Below are 24,182 nucleotides of genomic sequence, written 5' to 3'. Positions count from 1 at the left end.
AATCGCTAGAATCGCTTTGATTATGCCCCCTTTTGCATCAGTTTTGACTTCATTTCTGGGAATTTAGGAAAAAAACTACTAAAAAACAGTTAAAAACAAGCAAAATTCAACTGGAAAGGAAAACTGTAGATTTTTGATAAAAAGCAACGTTCAAATTTCGAAAAATCGCTAGAATCGCTTTGATTATGACCCTTTTGCTTCAATTTTGATTTCACATCTGCGAATCTGGGATAAAAACTCCTAAAAATAGTTAAAAACAAGCAAAATTCAACTGGAAAGGAAAACTGTAGATTTTTGATAAAAAGCAACGTTCAAATTTCGAAAAATCGCTAGAATTACTTTGCTTATGACCCTTTTGCTTCAATTTTGATTTCACATCTGCGAATCTGGGATAAAAACTCCTAAAAATAGTTAAAAACAAGCAAAATTCAACTGGAAAGGAAAACTGTAGATTTTTTATAAAAAGCAACGTTCAAATTTCGAAAAATCGCTAGAATCGCTTTGATTATGCCCCCTTTTGCATCAGTTTTGACTTCATTTCTGGGAATTTAGGAAAAAAACTACTAAAAAACAGTTAAAAACAAGCAAAATTCAACTGGAAAGGAAAACTGTAGATTTTTGATAAAAAGCAACGTTCAAATTTCGAAAAATCGCTAGAATCGCTTTGATTATGACCCTTTTGCTTCAATTTTGATTTCACATCTGCGAATCTGGGATAAAAACTCCTAAAAATAGTTAAAAACAAGCAAAATTCAACTGGAAAGGAAAACTGTAGATTTTTGATAAAAAGCAACGTTCAAATTTCGAAAAATCGCTAGAATTACTTTGCTTATGACCCTTTTGCTTCAATTTTGATTTCACATCTGCGAATCTGGGATAAAAACTCCTAAAAATAGTTAAAAACAAGCAAAATTCAACTGGAAAGGAAAACTGTAGATTTTTGATAAAAAGCAACGTTCAAATTTCGAAAAATCGCTAGAATTACTTTGCTTATGACCCTTTTGCTTCAATTTTGATTTCACATCTGCGAATCTGGGATAAAAACTCCTAAAAATAGTTAAAAACAAGCAAAATTCAACTGGAAAGGAAAACTGTAGATTTTTTATAAAAAGCAACGTTCAAATTTCGAAAAATCGCTAGAATCGCTTTGATTATGCCCCCTTTTGTATCAATTTCGCCGTTATTGTCACGAATATTCACAAAAAAACAAGGAAAAAAAATGCCAAGTAATAAAAATCCAGAGAATTTCTTCAACTTTTAATATACGTCATCAAATCAAATTACAATAATTAATAAACATTCGAATCAATTTTCAAAGGTTCACCCGAATTTCGGGCATACCGAAATTTCAAAAAAAAATACAACGACGGCAACAACGGCCCCAATTCCGAACACCAGAAAAGCCGCGTAAATATCCATGATGCCGACGCTCATAAAATTGCTAGCGCCGCTATTGCAAACCGGTTTCTTCGTGTAAATCCGATGGGTATGTCGTCCTTGAACTCCTGTTTCTATTATCCTTATCAACCTGAAATATCCACCGATTAAATCGATCGTTTCGAAACGTCCGTTTCCGTTCTCACCCGACCGCAATCAATTCCTTGTACGGCGAGTTTTTCTTTATTGGTATCCAAGGTTCGGTATGTCTGATATAAATCAGTTCTTTCAGTGTACATTTTTCGTATTCTCGAAATAGATTTTTGATTACTGTGTATCCTGTGAGGACGTCGACGTGGAAGGCGAAGAAACCTTGTTGTACTTTTCTAACGCCCTCGTATATGTTTAGGAAATTCGGTTTTTGTCCTTTCGGGGCTACTTTTTGTTCGTAGATCGCTTTCCTGATTGGATCTTGTGCTTTCTACGGTACCGCATGAATTTTACGAACGATTTTTTTTTGGAATTGAAATTTTTTCGAAAAATTTGGGGAGAATCGGTGAAAATTGGTTTTTTACAGTTTAAAATGTGTAAAATGAAAGTTAGAAGATAATCCAGATAGATATTTGTTTTAAACGAGTTACAATCGTGTAAATTTTCAAAAAAATTGGTAAGTGCGATTTGGAATTTTCAATTTCTTTGTGAGATTGTAAAAAACTGTTGAAAATATGATAAAATTGGGAAAAAGATGTTTGAAAGTCCCAAAAATTGGTATGACTGCGTTGGACTTACCATTTTTGCACAAATTTTGACTTTATTTTCAAGAATGTTTGCAAAAAAACTTCGACAAACAGCTGAAATTGCAATAAAACCGTAACATTAAGTTTTTAATTCTAAAAATTGGTATGACCGCAATGAACTTACCATTTTTGCATGAATTTTTACTCTATTTTCAAGAATTTATCAAAGAAAACATGATAATATAGGGAAAAATACGTTTATAAATCCCAAAAATTGGTATAACTTCGTGGAACTTACCATTTTTGCACAAATTTTGACTTAATTTTCAAGAATTTGTGAAAGAAAACTTGAAAAAACAGTTGAAAACATGATAAAATAGGGAAAACATGTTTTTAAATTCCAAAAATTGGTATGACTGCGTGGAACTCACCATTTTTGCACAAATTTCAAGAATTTTTGCAAAAAAACTTCGAAAATCAGTTGAAATTGCGATAAAACCATAAAATTATGTTTTCATTTCAAAAATTGGTATGACCGCGTTGAACTTACCATTTTTGCCTAAATTTTGAGGCATCAAGTTTCAAGATTTTTGCAAAAAAACTTCGAAAATCAGTTGAAATTGCGATAAAACCATAAAATTATGTTTTTAATTTCAAAAATTGGTATGACTGCGATGAACTTACCATTTTTGCCTAAATTTTGAGGCATCAAGTTTCAAGATTTTTGCAAAAAAACTTCGAAAATCAGTTGAAATTGCGATAAAACCATAAAATTATGTTTTCATTTCAAAAATTGGTATGACCGCGTTGAACTTACCATTTTTGCCTAAATTTTGAGGCATCAAGTTTCAAGATTTTTGCAAAAAAACTTCGAAAATCAGTTGAAATTGCGATAAAACCATAAAATTATGTTTTTAATTTCAAAAATTGGTATGACTGCGATGAACTTACCATTTTTTCATCAAATATCGTTTTTTGGTGATAATTTTTTATAAGAAATTTGAAAAATACGTTAAAACATACCGAAATGTTTGTTTTAATTGAATTTCTAATAAAAATTTGGTGGATTTCGGACCAAACAAAGCAAATGAAAAATATCCAAAAGAAAAATGGTAGGAGCGCTAAAAAATTAATGTTTCGTCAAAATTTCGATGAAAAACGTTAAAATATTCAATGAAAATGATACTCGATAGAAAATTTTGACGAAAACTTGGAAAATATCGTTCGCGTCCGCCAAACTTTTACCAGGTTCATAAGAAATATTCTACCTCGAAAAACTGATGTCCGTAGGGTATGTCCTCCACCCCGCACTCCATCCTACTATTCAACAGATCCTCCAAACTCTTTATACTGTCCGTAGTACTTTGCAAAATGGCGACGATATTAGCCGCGTACGAATTAAACAAAAACATGAAAGCGATAAAAAGAAAAATGGTGGCAATACGTCCGGCGTTGCTCTTCGGCTCCGATTCGGCCCCCTGTTGGGTTACAGCCCCCAATTCCATAACTAAAACGTCCGAACACGCCGCCCTCAAGGGCGCTACGTTATTATCCTTCGCCTCCTTTTGGAAAACCGCATCCTTCGACTCCCATTTCACTATCACGTATATTATAATCAAAATAATCGGGACTAGAGCGAAGCAGGCGTACCAAACCGACGAACTAAACGGTAAAGTGAATAAATTGGATACCGACGTGAGCGGGGGCGCTCTGAAGATGAATTTCAACGAAACTCTGACGCACGGCGAGACGTAATCGACGACGTCTAACCTCTCTTCTGTTATAAACGCCCCGCCACCTACGAAATGATCATTTGTCAATTTTGCGGTACTGTATCTCGCGAATTTTCGGTTATTCTACCTCCTATATCGGCTTTATTCGTTTGCAAATCTCCGATCATTCCTGAAAACGACGTGCTGTTTTTTTCGCGATATCCCCAAGTGTTTCCGAAAATATTTACGAAATTCGCGTTGAGAATTGACGATAGGACTTTCATCAAGTGCCAGTTGTGTTTAGATAGAGCGTCTATGTGGGTATGCCTGAAAAAATTACCCAATTTAATGAATAGAAAGAAGAAACCGTCACAATTGGGCTTTTGGTTGCTTTCCTGTCCAATATTCCAACCAGAACTAGTACCGAGTGACTTTTTTACGCTGATAAAAGGCCAAAATTTCATATAAAAGTGAAAAACCGTTACTAAATCACCCAATTTGATAAACAGAGCGACGAAACCGTCACAATTGGGCTTCTGGTTGCTCCCTGTCCAATATTCTAACCAGAACTAGTACCGAGTGACTTTTTTACCCTGATAAAAGGCAAAAATTTCATATGAAAGTGGAAAACCGTTACTAAATCACCCAATTTGATAAACAGAGCGACGAAACCGTCACAATTGGGCTTCTGGTTGCTCCCTGTCCAATATTCTAACCAGAACTAGTACGTAGTGACTTTTTTACGCTGATAAAAGGCCAAAATTTCATATGAAAGTGAAAAACCGTTACTAAATCACCCAATTTGATAAACAGAGCGACGAAACCGTCACAATTGGGCTTCCGGTTGCTCCCTGTCCAATATTCTAGCCAGAACTAGTACCGAGTGACTTTTTTACGCTGATAAAAGGCCAAAATTTCATATGAAAGTGAAAAACCGTTACTAAATCACCCAATTTGATAAACAGAGCGACGAAACCGTCACAATTGGGCTTCCGGTTGCTCCCTGTCCAATATTCTAGCCAGAACTAGTACCGAGTGACTTTTTTACGCTGATAAAAGGCCAAAATTTCATATGAAAGTGAAAAACCGTTACTAAATCACCCAATTTGATAAACAGAGCGACGAAACCGTCACAATTGGGCTTCTGGTTGCTCCCTGTCCAATATTCTAACCAGAACTAGTACGTAGTGACTTTTTTACGCTGATAAAAGGCCAAAATTTCATATGAAAGTGAAAAACCGTTACTAAATCACCCAATTTGATAAACAGAGCGACGAAACCGTCACAATTGGGCTTCCGGTTGCTCCCTGTCCAATATTCTAGCCAGAACTAGTACCGAGTGACTTTTTTACGCTGATAAAAGGCCAAAATTTCATATGAAAGTGAAAAACCGTTACTAAATCACCCAATTTGATAAACAGAGCGACGAAACCGTCACAATTGGGCTTCCGGTTGCTCCCTGTCCAATATTCTAGCCAGAACTAGTACCGAGTGTCTTTTTTACGCTGATAAAAGGCCAAAATTTCATATGAAAGTGAAAAACCGTTACTAAATCACCCAATTTGATAAACAGAGCGACGAAACCGTCACAATTGGGCTTCCGGTTGCTCCCTGTCCAATATTCTAGCCAGAACTAGTACCGAGTGACTTTTTTACCCTGATAAAAGGCCAAAATTTCATATGAAAATGAAAAACCGTTACTGAATCACTCAATTTGATAAACAGAGCGACGAAACCGTCACAATTGGGCTTTCGGTTGCTTCCCTGCCCAATATTTTAGTCAGATTTGGTACCCAGCGACTGATGTATGATTAAAAAACGCCAAAATTGCTTAACGAAGTGAAAAAACATTAAAAATGACTCAATTTATCGATAAAACTGTAATAGTTACTCTCCTGGGCCCCCTATGGGCCAGATTTAGTTCTAATTGAATCATTAAAATGTGAAAAAAGGAACCTGTAATCTTCCAAATGTTGATAAGTGTCAATATCGGTGATAACGAATGCGGCTGTCAAATTTTTTTCCATCAGATTCGATCGATTCTTATAAAAAGAAAATCGATCGAAAGTCAAAAATTTTCGGGACGGTAGCCACGTTGCCAAATCGTTTTTTAAAACGCCGCCTTCGGTTAATTTATACCATAATTTTATGCCGTAGATTCCGGCAACTTTTTCTATAAAAAAAATTCGACTGTCCAATCTGAAATCGTAATTTTCGAAATCGCTTTCGTCATTACGACCCCAAATGATCCATTTGAACGGCCGCCGAAATAGATTCAGACCATTTGCCTATAAAAATTTCGAAAAAGTCAAAAAATTTCGGAAGTTTATGGGTGTTTACTATTTTTTTTTTTCATGTTCTTGGTTTCTAAGTCGATTTGACTTAGAAACACCATTAAAAGTGATTTACCTTTTCTAAAACGTGCTTAGAATGAACACAATCAGCGTCCATTAGGAAAAACTGATGCTCCGGTGGTGAAAAACCATTTACATCGATATAATTTCCACCAATTTTCCAAGGAATATTGTTGAATGATAATGTTTTTGAAAATAATAACGTTTCGTCTGAAAATATCAAGATATAAATAAACAACAGTAAAGGGTTTAAGTCTGGCAGAAGCTATGGACAAACTGGAAACAACTATAGCACCAAATAGTACTAGCAAACACTATCGAATTCGTTCTTATTGAAGATGGAAGCCAAATTATGGTGACGACTTCATGGAAAATACAGACAAGCTCACCTTGTTGATAGTACGAATCCAGAAGAAGCTGCTATAGCACCAAATAGTACTCTAGCGACCTCGCAAACGCTATAGAAACTAGGGAATTTGTTTTGATTGAAGGGAGAATAAAAAACTATGGAAATAACTTCATAAAAGAAACAGAAATGCTTGTCAGAATAATAGATCGAGTCTAGGAGACGCGGTGCTAGAACTAGAAGTTGCTATAGCACCAAATAGTACTCTAGCGACCTTGCAAACGCTATAGAAACTAGGGAATTTGTTTTGATTGAAGGGAGAATAAAAAACTATGGAAATAACTTCATAAAAGAAACAGAAATGCTTGTCAGAATAATAGATCTAGTCTAGGAGACGCGGTGCTAGAACTAGAAGCTGCTATAGCACCAAATAGTACTCTAAAAACCTAGTAGGCAATATAGAAACTAGGGAATTTGTTCTCATTGAAGTTAGAATAGAAAACTATGGAAATAACTTCATAAAAGAGACAGAAATGCTTGTCAGAATAATAGATCAAGTTTAGGAGAAGCTGTGCTAGAACTAGAAGCTTCTATAGCACCAAATAGTACTCTAAAAACCTAGTAGACAATATAGAAACTAGGGAATTTGTTCTCATTGAAGTTAGAATAGAAAACTATGGAAATAACTTCATAAAAGAGACAGAAATGCTTGTCAGAATAATAAATCGAGTCTAGGAGACGTGGTGCTAGAACTAGAAGCTGCTATAGCACCAAATAGTACTCTAAAAACCTAGTAGGCAATATAGAAACTAGGGAATTTGTTCTCATTGAAGTTAGAATAGAAAACTATGGAAATAACTTCATAAAAGAGACAGAAATGCTTGTCAGAATAATAAATCGAGTCTAGGAGACGTGGTGCTAGAACTAGAAGCTGCTATAGCACCAAATAGTACTCTAAAAACCTAGTAGGCAATATAGAAACTAGGGAATTTGTTCTCATTGAAGTTAGAATAGAAAACTATGGAAATAACTTCATAAAAGAGACAGAAATGCTTGTCAGAATAATAGATCGAGTTTAGGAGAAGCTGTGCTAGAACTAGAAGCTTCTATAGCACCAAATAGTACTCTAAAAACCTAGTAGACAATATAGAAACTAGGGAATTTGTTCTGATTGAAGTTAGAATAGAAAACTATGGAAATAACTTCATAAAAGAGACAGAAATGCTTGTCAGAATAATAAATCGAGTCTAGGAGACGTGGTGCTAGAACTAGAAGTTGCTATAGCACCAAATAGTACTCTAGCGACCTAGCAAACGCTATAGAAACTAGAGAATTCGTTCTAGTTGAAGATAGAAGCAGAATTATGGTGATAACTTTATTATATAATCAAAAATGCTCGTGAAAAACAGTTGGATGACTAACAGAACGTTTCGGAAGTTAAAAGTTTCATCATCGGCGAGTTCAAGCTTCAAAACAATGACCAGTAGACACAATCTCACCTCTAGACCAGCAAATAAAAGCAGTAACTTTCGCTGGTTCATTCAATTTCACTATAAAATCTCCAATCAAATTAATGACATCGCTATTTTCTTCTCTTGATGAACCATTCACTATACTCGACGTCATCAATATAATGAACAGTCTGTTCATCTTCTTTTTCGTTTAGAGAACGCGGGAAAAGTGAATCGGACCGATCGGGTTGGGGGGGTTTTAAAAGGGAAAAAACGTCGATATCGTATCAATTAATAAAAGTTTCTTTCCGGCGGTTGATTTTTCAATAAACGCTGTTATTAATCACAGTTCCACGGTAGTGATTATTTCACTTGTAAATGATGGTTTTCTTTTGTTCGGTGAAGGGGGGATGATAAAGAAAAGACTAGAAAGTACTTAAAAATTGTATGCGTGTAAATGGGGCGTACAATGTGGAATATATTACTCTTTGAATCATACAATAACAAAAAAAAATACTAACAGGTTATTAAATGGGGAAAATTTATAAGGAAATTATGTTTGTGATGGTTTTGGGCGCCATTTTGTTAAAAAGAGAATCAAATCGTACAACATATATACGGAAAATATGTATAGAAAGTTGGGGTTGTTGGGAGTCGGGAGGGTTTTATACGGGATGTACGAAAAAAATTATTTTTACCGTCAATTTCTATACTTAACGGTATTTTGGGACACCCTGTAGGATCAGAACGTAGGATTTATCGAATGAATTATGGAAAATGGAGGGGAAAACAAGTTGGTTTGAATGTTATGGATTTTTTTATACAGGATGTTCTAAAAAAACTGATTTCAACTAGAAAATTCATATCAGTCAACAGTATGTTTGTTATGGTCCACCCTGTAGGACAAAAACTCTAATTTGCTGAAAGGATTATGAAAAAAAGAGGGGAAAACGAGTTAGTTTGGATTTGGTGAAATTTTTATACAGGATGTTCTAAAAAAACTGATTTCAACTAGAAAATTCATATCAGTCAACAGTATGTTTGTTATGGTCCACCCTGTAGGACAAAAACTCTAATTTGCTGAAAGGATTATGAAAAAAAGAGGGGAAAACGAGTTAGTTTGGATTTGGTGAAATTTTTATACAGGATGTTCTAAAAAAACTGATTTCAACTAGAAAATTCATATCAGTCAACAGTATGTTTGTTATGGTCCACCCTGTAGGACAAAAACTCTAATTTGCTGAAAGGACTATGAAAAAAAGAGGGGAAAACGAGTTAGTTTGGATTTGGTGAAATTTTTATACAGGATGTTCTAAAAAAACTGATTTCAACTAGAAAATTCATATCAGTCAACAGTATGTTTGTTATGGTCCACCCTGTAGGACAAAAACTCTAATTTGCTGAAAGGACTATGAAAAAAAGAGGGGAAAACGAGTTAGTTTGGATTTGGTGAAATTTTTATACAGGATGTTCTAAAAAAACTGATTTCAACTAGAAAATTCATATCAGTCAACAGTATGTTTGTTATGGTCCACCCTGTAGGACAAAAACTCTAATTTGCTGAAAGGATTATGAAAAAAAGAGGGGAAAACGAGTTAGTTTGGATTTGGTGAAATTTTTATACAGGATGTTCTAAAAAAACTGATTTCAACTAGAAAATTCATATCAGTCAACAGTATGTTTGTTATGGTCCACCCTGTAGGATAAAAACTCTAATTTGCTGAAAGGACTATGAAAAAAAGAGGGGAAAACGAGTTAGTTTGGATTTGGTGAAATTTTTATACAGGATGTTCTAAAAAAACTGATTTCAACTAGAAAATTCATATCAGTCAACAGTATGTTTGTTATGGTCCACCCTGTAGGATAAAAACTCTAATTTGCCGAAAGGGTTATAGAAAAAAGGGGAGAAAACTAAATAAGTTGAATTCGTTTGAATTTGTTATACAGGATGTTCTGAAAAAACTGATTTTAACTAGAAAATTGACATCAGTAAATAGTATTTTAATTTTCATCCACCCTGTAGGATAAAAACTATGATTTGCTAAAAAGATTAAGAAAAAAGAAGAGGAGAACAAGTTAGTTTGGATTTGGTAAATTTTTTATACAGGATGTTTCAAAAAAATTTACTTTTTTAAGAATTTAAAACAGTCAAGAATATTTTTGTCTTTGACCACCCTGTAGAAGAAAAACTATGATTTACTGAATGGATTATAGAAATAACAGAAGAAAGCAAGTTCGGTTAGATTTGGTGAATTTTTATACAGGATGTTCCAAAAAATCTGATTTTTAAAGAGATAATTTATATCAGTTAATATTTTTGGCCACCCTGTAAAATAACAACTATGATTTACCGAGAGGATTCTAGGAAAATAAAGGAAAAACAAGTAAGTTTGAATTTGGTTGATTTTTTATACAGGATGTTCCAAAAAAAACTTATTTGTTTGGTAAAATTTATATCAGTCAAGAATATTTCTGTTTTTGGCCACCCTGTAGAGTAAAAACTATGATTTACCGAAAGTATCATAAAAAAAGCAGGAAAAAACAAGTAAGTTTGGATTTGGTGGATTTTTTCATACAGGATGTTCCAAAAAAAATTGATAATTTCTATCAAAATTTTCATCAATCCACGATATTCTTATTTTGGGCCACCCTTAAGGCAAAAAACTATAATTTATCGAATAAATTATGAAAAAAAAAACAAGGGAAAACAAGTTCGTCCATATTTTCTCAAGTTTTTTAGAGGGTGTCCCAAAGAAACTTATTTTTTCCACAATAATATTCATCGATCAATGAAATTTTTTTTAACCCACCCCGTAGTATGAAAATTTTAATTTATCCATTGCATTTTGATAAAAACAATGGAAGAAAACAAAATAGTTCGTATTTGGTAATTTTTAATACGGGATGTACAAAAAATTGTATTTTCTAAGAAAATTTCCATCAATGAATAAAAATTTCATTTTGGGCCACCCTGTAAGATAAAAACTTGAATTTATCGAATGAATGGTAAAAAAAAACTGGGGAAAACAAGGAATAGGACGAAACCATCGGGAAAAACCACAGGGATAATATAAATAATAAATAGAAATGTACAAAGTAAAAATTTTCAAATAAAAAATTAGGCCAGTCGTTGTTTGGAAATCACACTTGAAAAATAGCGTCTTCGTCGTGTATATTCGTCGTATCGTGATTGGATGGAAGTTTCGACCCAATTTTTTCGTATCCGAAAAGTTCGGTATCGTTGTTCAACAGCTCGTAGGGGGGCAGATCTGTTTTGTCGGAGGAAGATTTTCCAATGCTACTCGAACTTTCGGATGTATCGTTTATATCCGATTCTGGAACAATCGATGGAAAATTTATGGTAGAATGGACAAATTTATTTATGGAATTTATGGACAAAAAGTGCGTTATTATATAGAATATAGATAATCAATCAAATAAATCGGCTTTTGCGCATACTTTTTGCGCAATTTTAAATGAAAACACCACGATTTGTGCAAAAAACATTGAGATAAACAAAAATTATACCACTAACATTGTGTTATTACTTGAAATCTACATATTCAATGGAATAAATCAAGTTTTGCGCACACTTTTTGCGCAATTTTACATCAAAAACACCGTATTTTTAACAAAAAACATTGAGATAATCGGAAATTATACCAATAACATTGTGTTATCACTTGAAATCTACATATTCAATGGAATAAATCAGATTTTGCGCACGCTTTTTGCGCAATTTTAAATGAAAACACCGTATTTTTAACAAAAAACATTGAGTTAATCAGAAATTATACGACTAACATTGTGTTATCACTTGAAATCTATATACTCAATGGACTGAATCAGGTTTTGAGCACACTTTTTGCGCAATTTTACATCAAAAACACCGGATTTTCTTCAAAAAATATCGAGTTAAGCAAAAATTATACGACTAACATTGTGTTATTACTTGAAATCTACATATTCAATGGAATAAATCAAGTTTTGCGCACGCTTTTTGCGCAATTTTAAATGAAAACATCGTATTTTTAACAAAAAACATTGAGATAATCGGAAATTATACCAATAACATTGTGTTATCACTTGAAATCTACATATTCAATGGAATAAATCAAGTTTTGCGCACACTTTTTGCGCAATTTTACATGAAAATACTGGATTTTCCTAAAAAAATTTAGAGCTAAACAAAAATTATACGACTAACATTGTGTTATCACTTGAAATCTATATATTCAATGGACTAAATCAGGTTTTGAGCACACTTTTTGCGCAATTTTACATCAAAACACCGGATTTTCCTCAAAAAATATCGAGTTAAACAAAAATTATACGTTTAACATTGTGTTATCACTTGAAATCTATATATTCAATCGAGTAAATCAGCTTTTGCGAACACTTATTGCGCAATTTTAAATAAAAACGCCGTATTTTAAGCAAAAAATATTGAGATAAACAAAAAATATCCGACTAACATTGTGTTATTACTTGAAATCTATATGATCAATCGAATAAATCAGCTTTTGCGCACATTTTTGGCGCAATTTTAAATCAAAATACCGTATTTTCTTAAAAAAAACTCGATATAAGCAGAAATTATTTGTTTAACGTTATGTTATTACTTGAAATCTAAATATTCAACCGACTAAATAAGATTTTGCGCAATTTCCCATCAAAACACAGTATTTTACTGAAAAATATCGAAATAATCCGAGAATAAGTGCGTTATTACATTGATACTAGATATTCAACGGTCTTAATCAGTTTTTGCGCAAACTTCGTGCGCCATTTTCAATCATATTATCGCATTTTAAGCAAAAAACATTGAATAGTATAAAAATTATCAGACAAAAAGTGCGTTATCACATTAGATCGACTTTTGCGCAAACTTTGCGCGCAAACTTCATAATTATTACCAAAAAAAACGTATAACCTTAAAAAAAATCGTCGGCTCACCTTTTTTCTTCGATCTATCGCTACCGGATCGATCGGAATTCGTCCTACTCGAATCCTCCTCCAACCTCTCGTACGGGGGCTCCTCCAAATCTTTAACGCTCTCGTAATTCGGATCGGATTCGCTGCTATTCGATTTAGAACCATCGTAATTGACCTCATCGCCGCGCATACTCTCGTAATTCGGTTCGTCCTTCTTCACCACAGAATAACCGTCGTTCAAATCTTTAATTTTCGTATAAGCCGAAGAATCGCTCGCGTTCGACACTCGATGTCGAAGTTCCTCGTAATTCGGATCCTCTTCTGACCTAATAAAAATCAACTTTCGTACTAACCCTCGTATACGTGGGGCGTAGGTGTTTATTCGACGTTTACCTGTTTTTAATAATCTCGTACCCGGCGTCGGAGTTCGGGATGCTCTCCGGACCCGCGATGCTCGCGTAACCAGGCTCGTCGCGAATTTTCTCGTAACCAGGATCGCTGGTTCTCCTCGCGGATTTTTTCAGAGTTTCGTAATCGTGATTTTTGTATCTCCTTTGGGGTATTTTATTCCCCAACGACGATCTGGTGACGTTGATACTGATTGTATTTTCTTCTACGATAGTTTCGACATCATTTTGATCGGCGGCGGTTTCTTCTTTTTTATTTTTGTGTACTTTGGCGTAGAGATCGTCGACGTTGGTCGGCGGGGGCGGTAGGGGGGAATTGACTTGTCGTTTTTCCGGTTTGGGAGAACCCAAATTGGCTATTGAACTCGATGACGAACCTGCAATAGTCGTGGAACACCCGGTTGTATAAACACGGACATTAGTTTAGACGTACGTACCTTGCCGCGAGTGAGTACGACTTTTGGTGTGATTCTGCGCCATAACTTGCTTTAAACTATCTACGGGGGGCGGTTGGGGAGCGGTTTCGTCGCCGATTACGTCTTGTTGAATTTGTAAACGGGCCGGAGGCGGCGCGTTCACTTCCACTTCCACCGTAATCGGCGCCGATGGTATCCTGGCGTAGGTTTCGCTTTCGCTGTTATATACAGGGTTGTTCGGATCGGGGATTGTGGTATAAACGTCGTCTAAAAATAAAATATGGAATAACGGCGTGGGAAAATGGAGACGCGTGTACGAAATACGTACCGGAATCGTCGGAAACTGTCGAATAATGGGGATAAACCGTTTCGGGTTTAGTTTGAATCATCTCGTTAGTTTGGGCTAGTATATTAGCCAAAGGTTCTCTTACACTGATACTGGTATACCCTTCTGGAAAGATGTGATGATGAAAATATGGAATTTCGACGAAATTGGGAGGAATTATCCGACAAAAAGTGTATTATTACATGAAATCTACACATTCAACCGACTAGATCGACTTTTGCGCAAACTTTGGTCGCCAATTTAAATCAAAATACCGCATTTTATGTAAAAAATATCGAAATAAACAAAAGTTATCCGACAAAAAGTGTGTTATTACATGAAATCTAGACATTCAACCGACTAGATCGACTTTTGCGCAAACTTTGGTCGCCAATTCAAATCAAAATACCGCATTTTATGTAAAAAATATCGAAATAAACAAAATTTATCCAACAAAAAGTATGTTTTTACATGAAATCTAGACATTCAACCGACTAGATCGGCTTTTGCGCAAACTTTAGTCGCAAATCAAAATACCGCATTATATGTAAAAAATATCGAAATACATAAAAGTTATCCGACAAAAAGGTTGTTAATACATAAAATCTAGATATTCAACGGACTGGAACGAATTTTGCGCAAACTTCAGTCGCCAATTTAAATCAAAATAGCGCATTTTATACAACAAATATTGAAATAAACAAAAGTTATCCGACAAAAAGTGTGTTATTACATGAAATCTAGACATTCAACCGACTAGATCGGCTTTTGCGCAAACTTTGGTCGCCAATTTAAATAAAAATAGCGTATTTTATACAACAAATATTGAAATACATAAAAGTTATCCGACAAAAAGGTTGTTAATACATAAAATCTAGATATTCAACCGACAGGAACGACTTTTGCGCAAACTTTGGTCGCCAATTTAAACCAAAAAAAGTTATCTGACAAAAAGTGTTTTATTACATGAAATCTATATATTCAACTGAACAGATCGACTTTTGAGCAAACTTTTTGCGCAATTTCAAATCAAAACACTACGTTTTATGCAAAAATCACATTAAAACAATTTTTCTTATGCTTACTCGAAGAATCTTGCGAATCTCCGCTAAAATTGGCTTGGGTTACCGGCGGGGTCATGTAGGGCAGTTCCGGACTGGCGGCGACCACCCCGGCAACGGCCGAGGCCGCCGGTATATCCAAACCGACGCTGTGCGACGAAGATCGACGAGATATAATCGGAGACGAAGGTTCGTCCGCCGGATTCGCATCGGTCCTAAGGAATTTTAATCATAAAAACCAACAAAATCCACAAAATAAAATGAAACTACCTCAACAAATTGATTCTCTCCTCAGAAGACGCGCGATTTTCTTCGGGTTCTAACTGTCTAGAAACGTTCGGTTGCAATTGGGCGTAAGGGTGTTCGTTTGAATTGATCTTATCGTATTTAACACGCTCATAAGGAGAAACATTTTCGTCGTTTTCTATTCCGTTAGCTATAGTATGTCGTTTACCTAAACAAAACACTCATTTCTGGAAAATTTGATAGTTATTTATCGAGAATACAGGTACCTGAATTCGGATATTGACCCACTGTGGCGTAATGTTCAGAAGAATTATCCGTCGGGTCCCAATTTATATTGGTAGCTTGCTCGGATGGTATATCGGGTAAACTCCTTCGGGAATTCGTAATATTCCTAAAAATTTCTCGGAATGAATAGATAAAACGATCTTTTCTAAGGTATATATCACCTTTTGTTCGAATTAGAACAGTCTCCACTAGAATTTATGCCGTCGACGACAGTTGTTACTGAAGGAAGGTGATTTACGTTTTCATCGGGATTTTTTTGCGTTACCATACCATCCAATCCATGCCAATCTTCCCTTGAAGACGTAATTTCACAAATATACATCGATTTGGTATACGAATATCAAATAAATTAACTAACTATATATTTATTGAGAAATTAATACTTACGTTATAGTTTTTTTCCTCCAACAGATACATAACACTAAAATCATCACAAAACTAACAGTAGTACACCAAGAAAACAGAATTATCCACATATTATACACGTTTTTTTCAAGTGTACATAGTTCTTATAATTTGTTTTGTTAAAATTTTAACATACGTAATGATGCCCATTACCACATACTTCCGAAAGTATACTATCATCACTGATAAGGTAAGTATAACATTTTTATAATGAATTTATTGAATGTTTTATAAAAAAATAGACTATAAATTATAACACTACGTCAATATGTACACAATTTATACGTTTATACACGTAACGTTAATTAGTGTATAACCACGAATTATTTTATAAGTAAAAACAACATTTACTAAATCAAAATCACTAGTTTATTAATTGAAAACTACTGAAATGTTAATTATAATTGTATCCAAAACAAAACGAAAAAAAAGAAAGGTTACGTTCGTTTGATATCTGTCAATAAACGTCAACTTTAGTTTTTATGATAAATATTAAAAAAAAAGATGTTATTGTATAAATCATTAACTGATATTAAATAATTATTGATTACATGATATAATGTAATCGAAAATAAAGAAAAAACTTTTTTAATTGATAAAAAATTTAATACCAAACATTCGTCAAATGACATTAACAATTGTCAACGTCAAATATACACAAAATTCTTTTATTGATACATATGAATAATAATAATTAATAATAACACTATTATAATCAAATTTAAATGAAGTGATTATACATATATATTTGAAAAATATTTTTTAAATTTATAGTTTAGTAGTTGTATATTTCAATAATTTCGTATAGTAACTAATAGAAGAAGAAGAAGAAGAAGAAATTGAAGGTTAGATTTGTGTGACACATAGTTTGTTATACTAATATTTATATTTAGTTATTAATATTATATATTATTATTTGTGATATGAATAAACCTTTAGTTATAAGTGGGGAGGCTTCAGAAACTGATAGCGAAGATGAATCTCCAACAGTAAAAGTATGTACATAACCTAACTTCATAACGTAGTTTTATTTCGTATTGTTTAGGTTAATAATTTAACAAATTCAGTACAAGGAGCAGTAATAACCGGAGAAGATTCCGAATCTGATAACGGTAATATCATTCAATTAATCTAAAATATATTATACTCAAATTTATTACAGATACTTATAGTTCTGTTGTACCTAAGGGTGAAGTTAAATACGATTCTTTATTCCACCAAAAGTTACGTGAGTAATAGAGAATCTTTGGTGTTCAATGTGTTTTTCACGTTAAATATTTTAGGGGAACAAAACGAAAAGTTAAAAGTTAGTTTTGAAAACATATGTCAGTCTCCGGTTAACGAAGCTGGTAAAACTTTGAATTTAATCGATCAAAATTTAATTCGATCTCAAATTACATTACAAATCGCAGTTACTTCGCTTAAAACTTTAAGTATTAACTCTTTAACTATTAAAAGTAAATTACATTCTTTGTTATCTTCTAATTTCTTATCGAATGTTATTTTAAATGATAAATAAATAAAATATACCTGGTTCCAATTATTTATTACCTAATAGGGGTGGAATATTGACGTTTTGTTTATAAAAAGTCATCTATCAAACTGAACTTTTCTCTTTTAAGTAGTTCAGAATATTTCGGTTCAATAACTGCATAATCCAATTGGTAGAGGTTAAGTTGTAAGGGTAAGAAGAATGGCATAACTTTATTATTATTTTCATGAATAAATGTTCTATATTACTAACTGAATAATCATATCGATAGAGTCTGAATTATAGGGGAAAGAAGATACTTTTATAACCTCATTAATATCTAGTTTTTTTAATTAAGTAAATATAGAAAAATTGTAATTATCGTGTGAAGTGAAATTGTTTTTGTTTGACACGCACGTCAAAATAAATTTCTTTTCGTGTTAAATTGTGTGAGTGCGATAATAAAATGTTGAACGGGGGTAAAAATTGCGTTATAAAGAAAAAACAAAAAGTGTTTAAACCTACGAAAAATTTTCGTTATCTCCCCGGATCGGTATCTAGAGAAACAAATTTGAACGATCTACAAAAGTACAATTCCCATCGTTACAGGGTGAGTATTTTAAACGGAGAATTAAATCTAATAAAAATGTCCAGTTGTTTACCATTCGTAGTACAATGGATACGACTCCCATGCCCATAAATCCCCATAGATTATTTCCTATGAGTAAAATAGCTGAGGATATTCGTCAATGCGAAACAATTGATAAAGAAAATAAGCGTCTTTTATATAAAATTAATTTTATTAATAGAAACGGGGTGAGTTTCGTGTTTTAACTGGTCGATTCTTGTATTAATACGAATTTTAGGGGTGGGTGGATTGTTATAACCCTTGGGCGTATTCTAGGAAAGACGATTGGTTAAGTTACGAAAGAAAAATGAAACAAAACGATAAAGAAAATAAGATGTTGTATAAAATGTTGTTAAATTCGGTAAGAAAAGTAGTTAAATGTTTAAAATTTTATTAAAGACAATTTGTAATATAGGAATCTTATTATTCTAAAAAAGATATGGATAAACGTTGGGAGAATATTATGGAAAAAATGTCGCATAGTTGTAAATTTCCATTAATTATAACCAAGGCTGTAAATCACGACGCCATTTTGAAATCAGAACCATCTATTAGTAGCGGTTTGAATTTACCCCAAAAAGATACGCCAAATCGACCAAAGTAAGAGATAAAAGTTGAAAATTTAGTTTTTTTTTTATTATTCCCTGTATAATTAAAAGAAAAATCGATTTTTTTACATTCACGATTTTGAATTTGTAATAAAACTAAATATTTACGTTGACATATGACAGTAGTAAATCTTCTTTTTCTTCCTTCGAAGATGTTTTTTGGAATTCAAAGTTAGAGATGGGGAATATTTGGGTAAGGTGATTATACAATTATATTTCGATTATGTACCGGTGACGGTGCAAAATTTCATGGAATTATGTCGAGGCGAAAAATTGTCGTACAAAAATTGTTTGGTACACCGAATAGTACGGGGGCAATTCCTGGAAACTGGAGATATAACGTTAGGAACGGGTAGAGGTGGGACGTCGATATACGGCAAAACGTTCCGGGAAGAAAATCACGTTTTGAAACATACGAAAGCAGGTGAAAATAAGTTATGCTGATGAGGTGCGTTTTGTAGAAAATCGTTTTTTTTTTAGGTGTAGTTTCGATGAAACGGTTACCACCGAACGAAAATAATTCACAATTCGTTATAACGTTAACGAAAATGGAGCAATTAGATCATAAAAACGTTGTTTTCGGTAATGTCGTTAAAGGTTTTGGAAATTTGTTAAAAATTCAAAATTACGGTAGGAAAATAGGTAAACCTTACGTCGACATAATTATATGTAATTGTGGTTTATTATAATAAAATATTTTTTAATTGTGTTTAATTTGAATCCCCACCTCTATGAACGCCATTTTTTCGTAGTTTGGCGTATTATTCATATCGCGAAACCCCCGTATATTGATTTTCATCCTTTATTCATCCATTATAATCCAAAATCTTTAATTTTTGTCGATTTTTTGTTTTTATATAAAATTCCTTTACCATTACCCCTTATTCAGTAGTTTCAATCCCCTATTTATCAACGTTTACCTCTTATTTATCCAGTCTTAGCTATTTTCTTATATTTTTCTTGTATTATTTCACGTTTACCCTTTGTTCATCCATATCTCGACACAATTCCTTGTTGGTTACCCCTTCTTCTGTTATTATTACCCCTTATTCATTCATTTTAATCCCTATTTGTCAATTTTTACCTCTTATTTATAAAGCTCTAGACGATTTCTTCAGTTTATCTCGCATTCTTCCATATTTACTCATTGTTCATCTAGTTTCCCCATAATTCTTTGTTTGTTTCCCCTTATTCATCTACTTTAATCCCCATTTTTCAATTTTTACCTCTTATTCATACAGATTTAGCCGCTTTAACCAGTTTTTCTCGCATTATTCCACGTTTTTCCCATTGCTCATTCATTTTCCAAAAGTTTTTCTTTAATCTTACTCCTTATTAATGCATTTTAATCCTTTATCAATCTCTGTTAACTCCATATTTATCCATTGTGCATCCATTTTCCCCACAATTCCTTTATTGTTACCCCTTATTCATCCATTTTAATACCTGTTTATCAACTTTCACCTCTTTTTATATATTTTTGAATCATTTTTTCTGTTTATCCTGCATTCTTCCTTATTTATCCATTGTTTATTCATTTCCTCCCACTGTTTCTTCTTTTTTGCCCCTTATTTACCCATAATAATCCATATTTATTAATTTTTACCTGTTATTTATTCAGTTTTTCTATTTTCTTCCTTATTTATCAACTTTCTGTACAATTCCTTCACTATTATCCTCATTTTTACCCCTTATTTATTCACTTTCACCTTTTATTTGTAGGGTTTTTTTTTATTCTTATCTCGCATTCATCTACTTCTCCCCTTATTCTTCACTGTTACCCCTTATTCACACGTTCCTTGCACTTTCCCACTTTATTAACCCCGTTACCCCTTATTTACTCACGTTTCCTGCACTTTTACACTTTATTAATCCCGTTACCCCTTATTCACACGTTCCTTGCACTTTCCCACTTTATTAACCCCGTTACCCCTTTATTAATTCACGTTCCCTTACCGTCACCCCATATTCGTTCATTTCTAATCTATATTATTGTATAATAAAACAAAAAATAGTTCGATTTTTTTTATTTTATCATATAATACAAAAGATAAACAATACAAACACGCCTAAAAATTATAAAATGGACGTTAATTCAAACTAAAATCTATAAACACCTACAATTTTTTTGGGTTTAATTCGTATCTGTTTGTTCGTGAGTGATCGGTATAGTTTTCTCTTCCTTCGGTATCTTTGGTGTAGTTATCACGAGCAATCCATCCGAAGTCAAAGCCGAAGAAGCCTTCTGGAGATCGTGTCCCTTCGGTACGGCGAATCTTCTAACAATATGCTTCAAAACGAATCCGTTTTCGTCCTGTTTTTCCTCGTGTTTAGCCTCGATTTGAATCGTATTATTGTTCATCGTTTTAATCGTTATTTGTTCCGGTTTGAAATCTTGCAAATTCAATTGAATTTGAAATTTTTCTTTATCCTCAAAGGCGGTGTCTTGTTCGGAATGCTCCATCAATCGGGGATGGTTGATATACGAACCGATCGCTGGTCGAAATAGATCGTCCATTAATTTTAATTGTTGTTCCATCATTCTCATCGGTCTCGAGAATTCTCGCAACAATAAAGGTACGAAAGACATTTTCAAAACACTTTTGGTATGTTTCAAATACGATTGCTAGTTTTAAACTGACGAAATCCGGCGGCAACGTTGCTATTTATATTAAGTCAACGAAGTTCACGAGCCTACTAGAACTTACTGGAAATAAAATTGCAGTGACTACTACTACCAATGTCGTATGTGTAAATATATTGTATAATATAGTTGATAAATATATTAATAACTTTGAAGTTGTTGTTTTAATCTTTGTTATACAAAGTGTGTTTGAAAAATTGTCCCGTTTTTATAAATGAAAAAGTTTTAAAAAGGTAAGTTTGTATTTTTAATTAATACTAATTCAAACGTTTACTATATTTGAAACTTATAATTTATCATTTGTTAGAAATATTTAGTTTGATATAATTGTTTCTTAATTGATAATTAGAATGAAAAATTAACAAATTTTGGTTCATTTTGTGATTAAAATATTATGTATTGGCTTTAACTGTTATTTATACGTTCAAATCGTTTTCATGATATTAATGTATGCCAAAAAAAGTATTAGTATGTTAGATTTGAACGTAGTTTCTAAAATGATTTTTAATTTAACGACACTAGGAGTTTTAGCCATAACTTGTTTATTCTAGAGATGACGTGATTATTTTTATAGATTTTAGTTCCGAATATTCTCGAAATTTCTAGTAATTTTTGAACTAGTAATAGTGAAAATTTTATTTTTAATGATATTATTATTACGTATAGATATTAAATTTGTTTTATGTATTTAATAATTAATAAAAAGATAATAATATCGATTTGACGTATAAGTTACAAAATAACTAATAATGTTACATCACCGTTACTGTCAACTGTCATTAGTTGTCAAAATAGTGTATCAAAACGAAAATTGTTTAAAATTATAAATATGTTGTATTTAGAAGATTATTTGGAAAGTAGGTGAATATTTTTTAATAAAATAAACGTTTTAATTTCTCTATTTTAGTGATCGAACATTTACCTCAAGAATTACGAGATAGATTTACAGATATGCGTGAAATGGATTTAACGATACACAGTGAGTGATAAACTCATTTAGTGTAAAAAGTGTGTTATATTTCGTTTATTTTTCAGATAATATGGATGAATTAGAGAAAAGAGTTAAAAATTTCTTCAACGAATGTAAAAAATACCCCAACGATTTACCGCAAGCAGTAGACGCGGAATTTCAAGCTATACGAAAGGAATATTATAAAACTTTGGAAGAAGCCGATGAGAAAGTGAGTTTTTATTAACTTTTTCGTCGTTTTCTTAATGTAATGATTGTTTTAGGTACATCTAGCGAGTCAAATGTATGATTTAGTGGACAAATATTTACGCCGATTAGATTCGGAATTGCACAAATTCAAATGCGAATTAGAAGCCGATAATAAAGGTATAACGGAAGTTTTAGAAAAGAGATCGTTGGAATTGGATACCCCGAACAGTTCGCCGAGCATATCGTCATTTCAACAAAAAGAAAACCGATACGACAGGTATTTATACATAAAATCAAATGACTTAATCGAATTTTTTTCGACAGCTCTTACAGATATTCGAGACCGCGGGCCGAAAAACGCCGAGACAGCAACAACGTGGCCGTACCGGCGCAATTGGCTGAAAAACGACAAGCAGTTACACCGGCGGTACCACTTATCGAACCCAGACAACCGACTAATCAAGTTCAAACCCCCACGACCACTCCGGCGATACAGTATGGATTGGGACACACTTTGGGAGCCGGTCCGGCGATAGCGGCGGCCGCTTCGCAAGCGATAGCCGCTACCCAACAGGTAAGCGGTTATTTTATCTCTAGTTATTTGTTATTACAGCGGTTGACGGTTACGTGTAGATGCAGCAGGGTAGGAGGACGGCGAGTTTGAAGGCTTCCTACGAGGCCATCAATACCGGCGGGCACGGTCACGAGTTCGGTATAGGGAGGGAGTTGGCGGGGGCGGCTCAGACCGCCATTCAAGCCATACAACAGGATCATGTCAATAATAAAAAGAAGCACAAGTAAGTCGGTTGAAAATGTCGAGTTTTTGTATGTTTTTTTTTTCGTTTTTTCTTTTTTGAAGGAAATGGAGCGCGGGTGGTACCTCTTCGGGTTCGTCGTCGGCTAGCACGGTACCGGCGGCGGCGGCGGCGGTACCGACGCCGGAATCGCCCAACGTCGATTCGAATTCCCAGAACGCCGACGTCGCCGACGGGGAGTGGAGCTACGATCCCAACGAGCCGAGGTACTGTCTCTGCAATCAAGTCTCCTACGGCGATATGGTGGCCTGCGATAACCAGGACGTGAGTTCATGGTCGTTTTTTTTTAGTGCGTGGACGATGAAATTGTTTGTTGTTGTTTTAGTGTCCATCGGAATGGTTCCATTATCCTTGCGTCGGGATAACGGCGCCTCCGAAAGGCAAATGGTATTGTCCTCAGTGTACGGCCTCGATGAAACGGCGCGGCGGCAGGAAGAATTAGAATAACTATTTTTTGTTTTTCCGGTTATTAAATGTGGTTTCGAACGTAATTTTGATTCATTTATGAATTTTTCTCATCTTTTTCCGTTTGTTACCTCTTATTTAAACATCATACCCCTTATTTACACCTTTGCACCCCTTTTTTCTAATATTAAATGTGGTTTCGAACGTAACTTTGATTTAATTATGAATTTTTCTCAACTTTTTCCGTTTTTTACCTCTCTTATTACCCCTTATTTGAACATCCTGCCCCTTATTTACCACCTTTGCACCCTTTTTTTCGGACATTAAATGTGATTTCGAACGTAATTTTGATTTATTTATGAAATTTTCTCAACTTTTTCCGTTTTTTACCTCTT

The 24,182-nt window shown here is 33.7% G+C and overlaps 6 protein-coding genes across 7 annotated transcripts; 3 read left to right on the top strand and 3 right to left on the bottom strand.

Moving 5' to 3' along the window:
- Positions 1-1,304: 1,304 nt before the first annotated feature.
- LOC130898915 (ionotropic receptor 75a-like) lies at positions 1,305-8,474 on the bottom strand. Its single transcript, XM_057808516.1, has 9 exons — positions 8,414-8,474; positions 8,253-8,310; positions 8,026-8,168; positions 6,236-6,390; positions 5,783-6,114; positions 3,975-4,153; positions 3,383-3,912; positions 1,584-1,858; positions 1,305-1,528 (listed from the first exon to the last, which is right to left on the bottom strand). Exons 1-9 carry the CDS (start codon positions 8,472-8,474, stop codon positions 1,321-1,323), a joined length of 1,941 nt encoding a protein of 646 aa, XP_057664499.1. The 3' UTR covers positions 1,305-1,320.
- Positions 8,475-10,854: 2,380 nt separating this feature from the next.
- On the bottom strand, positions 10,855-16,523 carry LOC130898635 (uncharacterized). The gene is made up of 10 exons (XM_057808062.1): positions 16,040-16,523; positions 15,814-15,945; positions 15,634-15,758; positions 15,392-15,575; positions 15,146-15,336; positions 14,064-14,186; positions 13,757-14,002; positions 13,306-13,696; positions 12,934-13,238; positions 10,855-11,312 (listed from the first exon to the last, which is right to left on the bottom strand). Exons 1-10 carry the CDS (start codon positions 16,126-16,128, stop codon positions 11,119-11,121), a joined length of 1,980 nt encoding a protein of 659 aa, XP_057664045.1. The 5' UTR covers positions 16,129-16,523; the 3' UTR covers positions 10,855-11,118.
- Positions 16,524-16,896: 373 nt separating this feature from the next.
- LOC130898645 (biogenesis of lysosome-related organelles complex 1 subunit 3) lies at positions 16,897-17,592 on the top strand. The gene is made up of 4 exons (XM_057808073.1): positions 16,897-17,052; positions 17,103-17,169; positions 17,220-17,285; positions 17,341-17,592. The coding sequence occupies exons 1-4, from the start codon at positions 16,981-16,983 to the stop codon at positions 17,574-17,576; spliced, it is 441 nt and encodes a 146-aa protein (XP_057664056.1). The 5' UTR covers positions 16,897-16,980; the 3' UTR covers positions 17,577-17,592.
- Positions 17,593-17,691: 99 nt separating this feature from the next.
- LOC130898642 (peptidyl-prolyl cis-trans isomerase F, mitochondrial-like) lies at positions 17,692-19,469 on the top strand. The gene is made up of 6 exons (XM_057808070.1): positions 17,692-18,138; positions 18,183-18,344; positions 18,395-18,517; positions 18,572-18,756; positions 18,917-19,188; positions 19,245-19,469. The coding sequence occupies exons 1-6, from the start codon at positions 17,995-17,997 to the stop codon at positions 19,451-19,453; spliced, it is 1,095 nt and encodes a 364-aa protein (XP_057664053.1). The 5' UTR covers positions 17,692-17,994; the 3' UTR covers positions 19,454-19,469.
- Positions 19,470-20,776: 1,307 nt separating this feature from the next.
- LOC130898644 (heat shock protein 23-like) lies at positions 20,777-21,465 on the bottom strand. Its single transcript, XM_057808072.1, has one exon. It carries the CDS (start codon positions 21,352-21,354, stop codon positions 20,899-20,901), a length of 456 nt encoding a protein of 151 aa, XP_057664055.1. The 5' UTR covers positions 21,355-21,465; the 3' UTR covers positions 20,777-20,898.
- Positions 21,466-21,943: 478 nt separating this feature from the next.
- On the top strand, positions 21,944-23,873 carry LOC130898639 (inhibitor of growth protein 3-like). 2 transcript variants are annotated; one of them, XM_057808065.1, is made up of 8 exons: positions 21,944-22,265; positions 22,316-22,387; positions 22,444-22,589; positions 22,642-22,844; positions 22,892-23,141; positions 23,201-23,364; positions 23,427-23,646; positions 23,708-23,873. In XM_057808065.1, exons 1-8 carry the CDS (start codon positions 22,238-22,240, stop codon positions 23,822-23,824), a joined length of 1,200 nt encoding a protein of 399 aa, XP_057664048.1. In that variant the 5' UTR covers positions 21,944-22,237; the 3' UTR covers positions 23,825-23,873. The 2 variants fall into 2 exon arrangements, with proteins under 2 accessions (XP_057664048.1, XP_057664049.1); XM_057808066.1 differs by having other exon boundaries at positions 22,013-22,265; positions 22,901-23,141.
- The last annotated feature ends 309 nt before the right edge of the window (positions 23,874-24,182 follow it).

The sequence above is a fragment of the Diorhabda carinulata genome, chromosome 10 (genome assembly GCF_026250575.1).
Source record: "Diorhabda carinulata isolate Delta chromosome 10, icDioCari1.1, whole genome shotgun sequence".
In the NCBI taxonomy this organism is placed as follows: domain Eukaryota; kingdom Metazoa; phylum Arthropoda; class Insecta; order Coleoptera; family Chrysomelidae; genus Diorhabda; species Diorhabda carinulata.
This window is presented reverse-complemented; position numbering and strand designations above follow the sequence as displayed.

Coding starts and splice junctions, on each gene's coding strand:
- LOC130898644 (XM_057808072.1), bottom strand. CDS start 21,354: ATGTCTTTCGTACCTTTATTGTTGCGAGAATTCTCGAGACCGATGAGA.
- LOC130898642 (XM_057808070.1), top strand. CDS start 17,995: ATGTTGAACGGGGGTAAAAATTGCGTTATAAAGAAAAAACAAAAAGTG. Junction 18,345..18,394: donor ATTTTATTAATAGAAACGGG/GTGAGTTTCGTG, acceptor TACGAATTTTAG/GGGTGGGTGGATTGTTATAA. Junction 18,757..18,916: donor GATACGCCAAATCGACCAAA/GTAAGAGATAAA, acceptor CTTCCTTCGAAG/ATGTTTTTTGGAATTCAAAG.
- LOC130898645 (XM_057808073.1), top strand. CDS start 16,981: ATGAATAAACCTTTAGTTATAAGTGGGGAGGCTTCAGAAACTGATAGC. Junction 17,170..17,219: donor AGATTCCGAATCTGATAACG/GTAATATCATTC, acceptor AATTTATTACAG/ATACTTATAGTTCTGTTGTA. Junction 17,286..17,340: donor TTTATTCCACCAAAAGTTAC/GTGAGTAATAGA, acceptor TAAATATTTTAG/GGGAACAAAACGAAAAGTTA.
- LOC130898915 (XM_057808516.1), bottom strand. CDS start 8,474: ATGATTCAAAGAGTAATATATTCCACATTGTACGCCCCATTTACACGC. Junction 8,311..8,413: donor TACACGCATACAATTTTTAA/GTACTTTCTAGT, acceptor GATTAATAACAG/CGTTTATTGAAAAATCAACC. Junction 6,115..6,235: donor CTAAGCACGTTTTAGAAAAG/GTAAATCACTTT, acceptor AAATTTTTATAG/GCAAATGGTCTGAATCTATT.
- LOC130898639 (XM_057808065.1), top strand. CDS start 22,238: ATGTTGTATTTAGAAGATTATTTGGAAA. Junction 23,142..23,200: donor CGATAGCCGCTACCCAACAG/GTAAGCGGTTAT, acceptor GGTTACGTGTAG/ATGCAGCAGGGTAGGAGGAC. Junction 23,365..23,426: donor AATAATAAAAAGAAGCACAA/GTAAGTCGGTTG, acceptor TCTTTTTTGAAG/GAAATGGAGCGCGGGTGGTA.
- LOC130898635 (XM_057808062.1), bottom strand. CDS start 16,128: ATGTGGATAATTCTGTTTTCTTGGTGTACTACTGTTAGTTTTGTGATG. Junction 15,946..16,039: donor TGGAGGAAAAAAACTATAAC/GTAAGTATTAAT, acceptor TACGTCTTCAAG/GGAAGATTGGCATGGATTGG. Junction 11,313..12,933: donor CGATAGATCGAAGAAAAAAG/GTGAGCCGACGA, acceptor CGATTGTTCCAG/AATCGGATATAAACGATACA.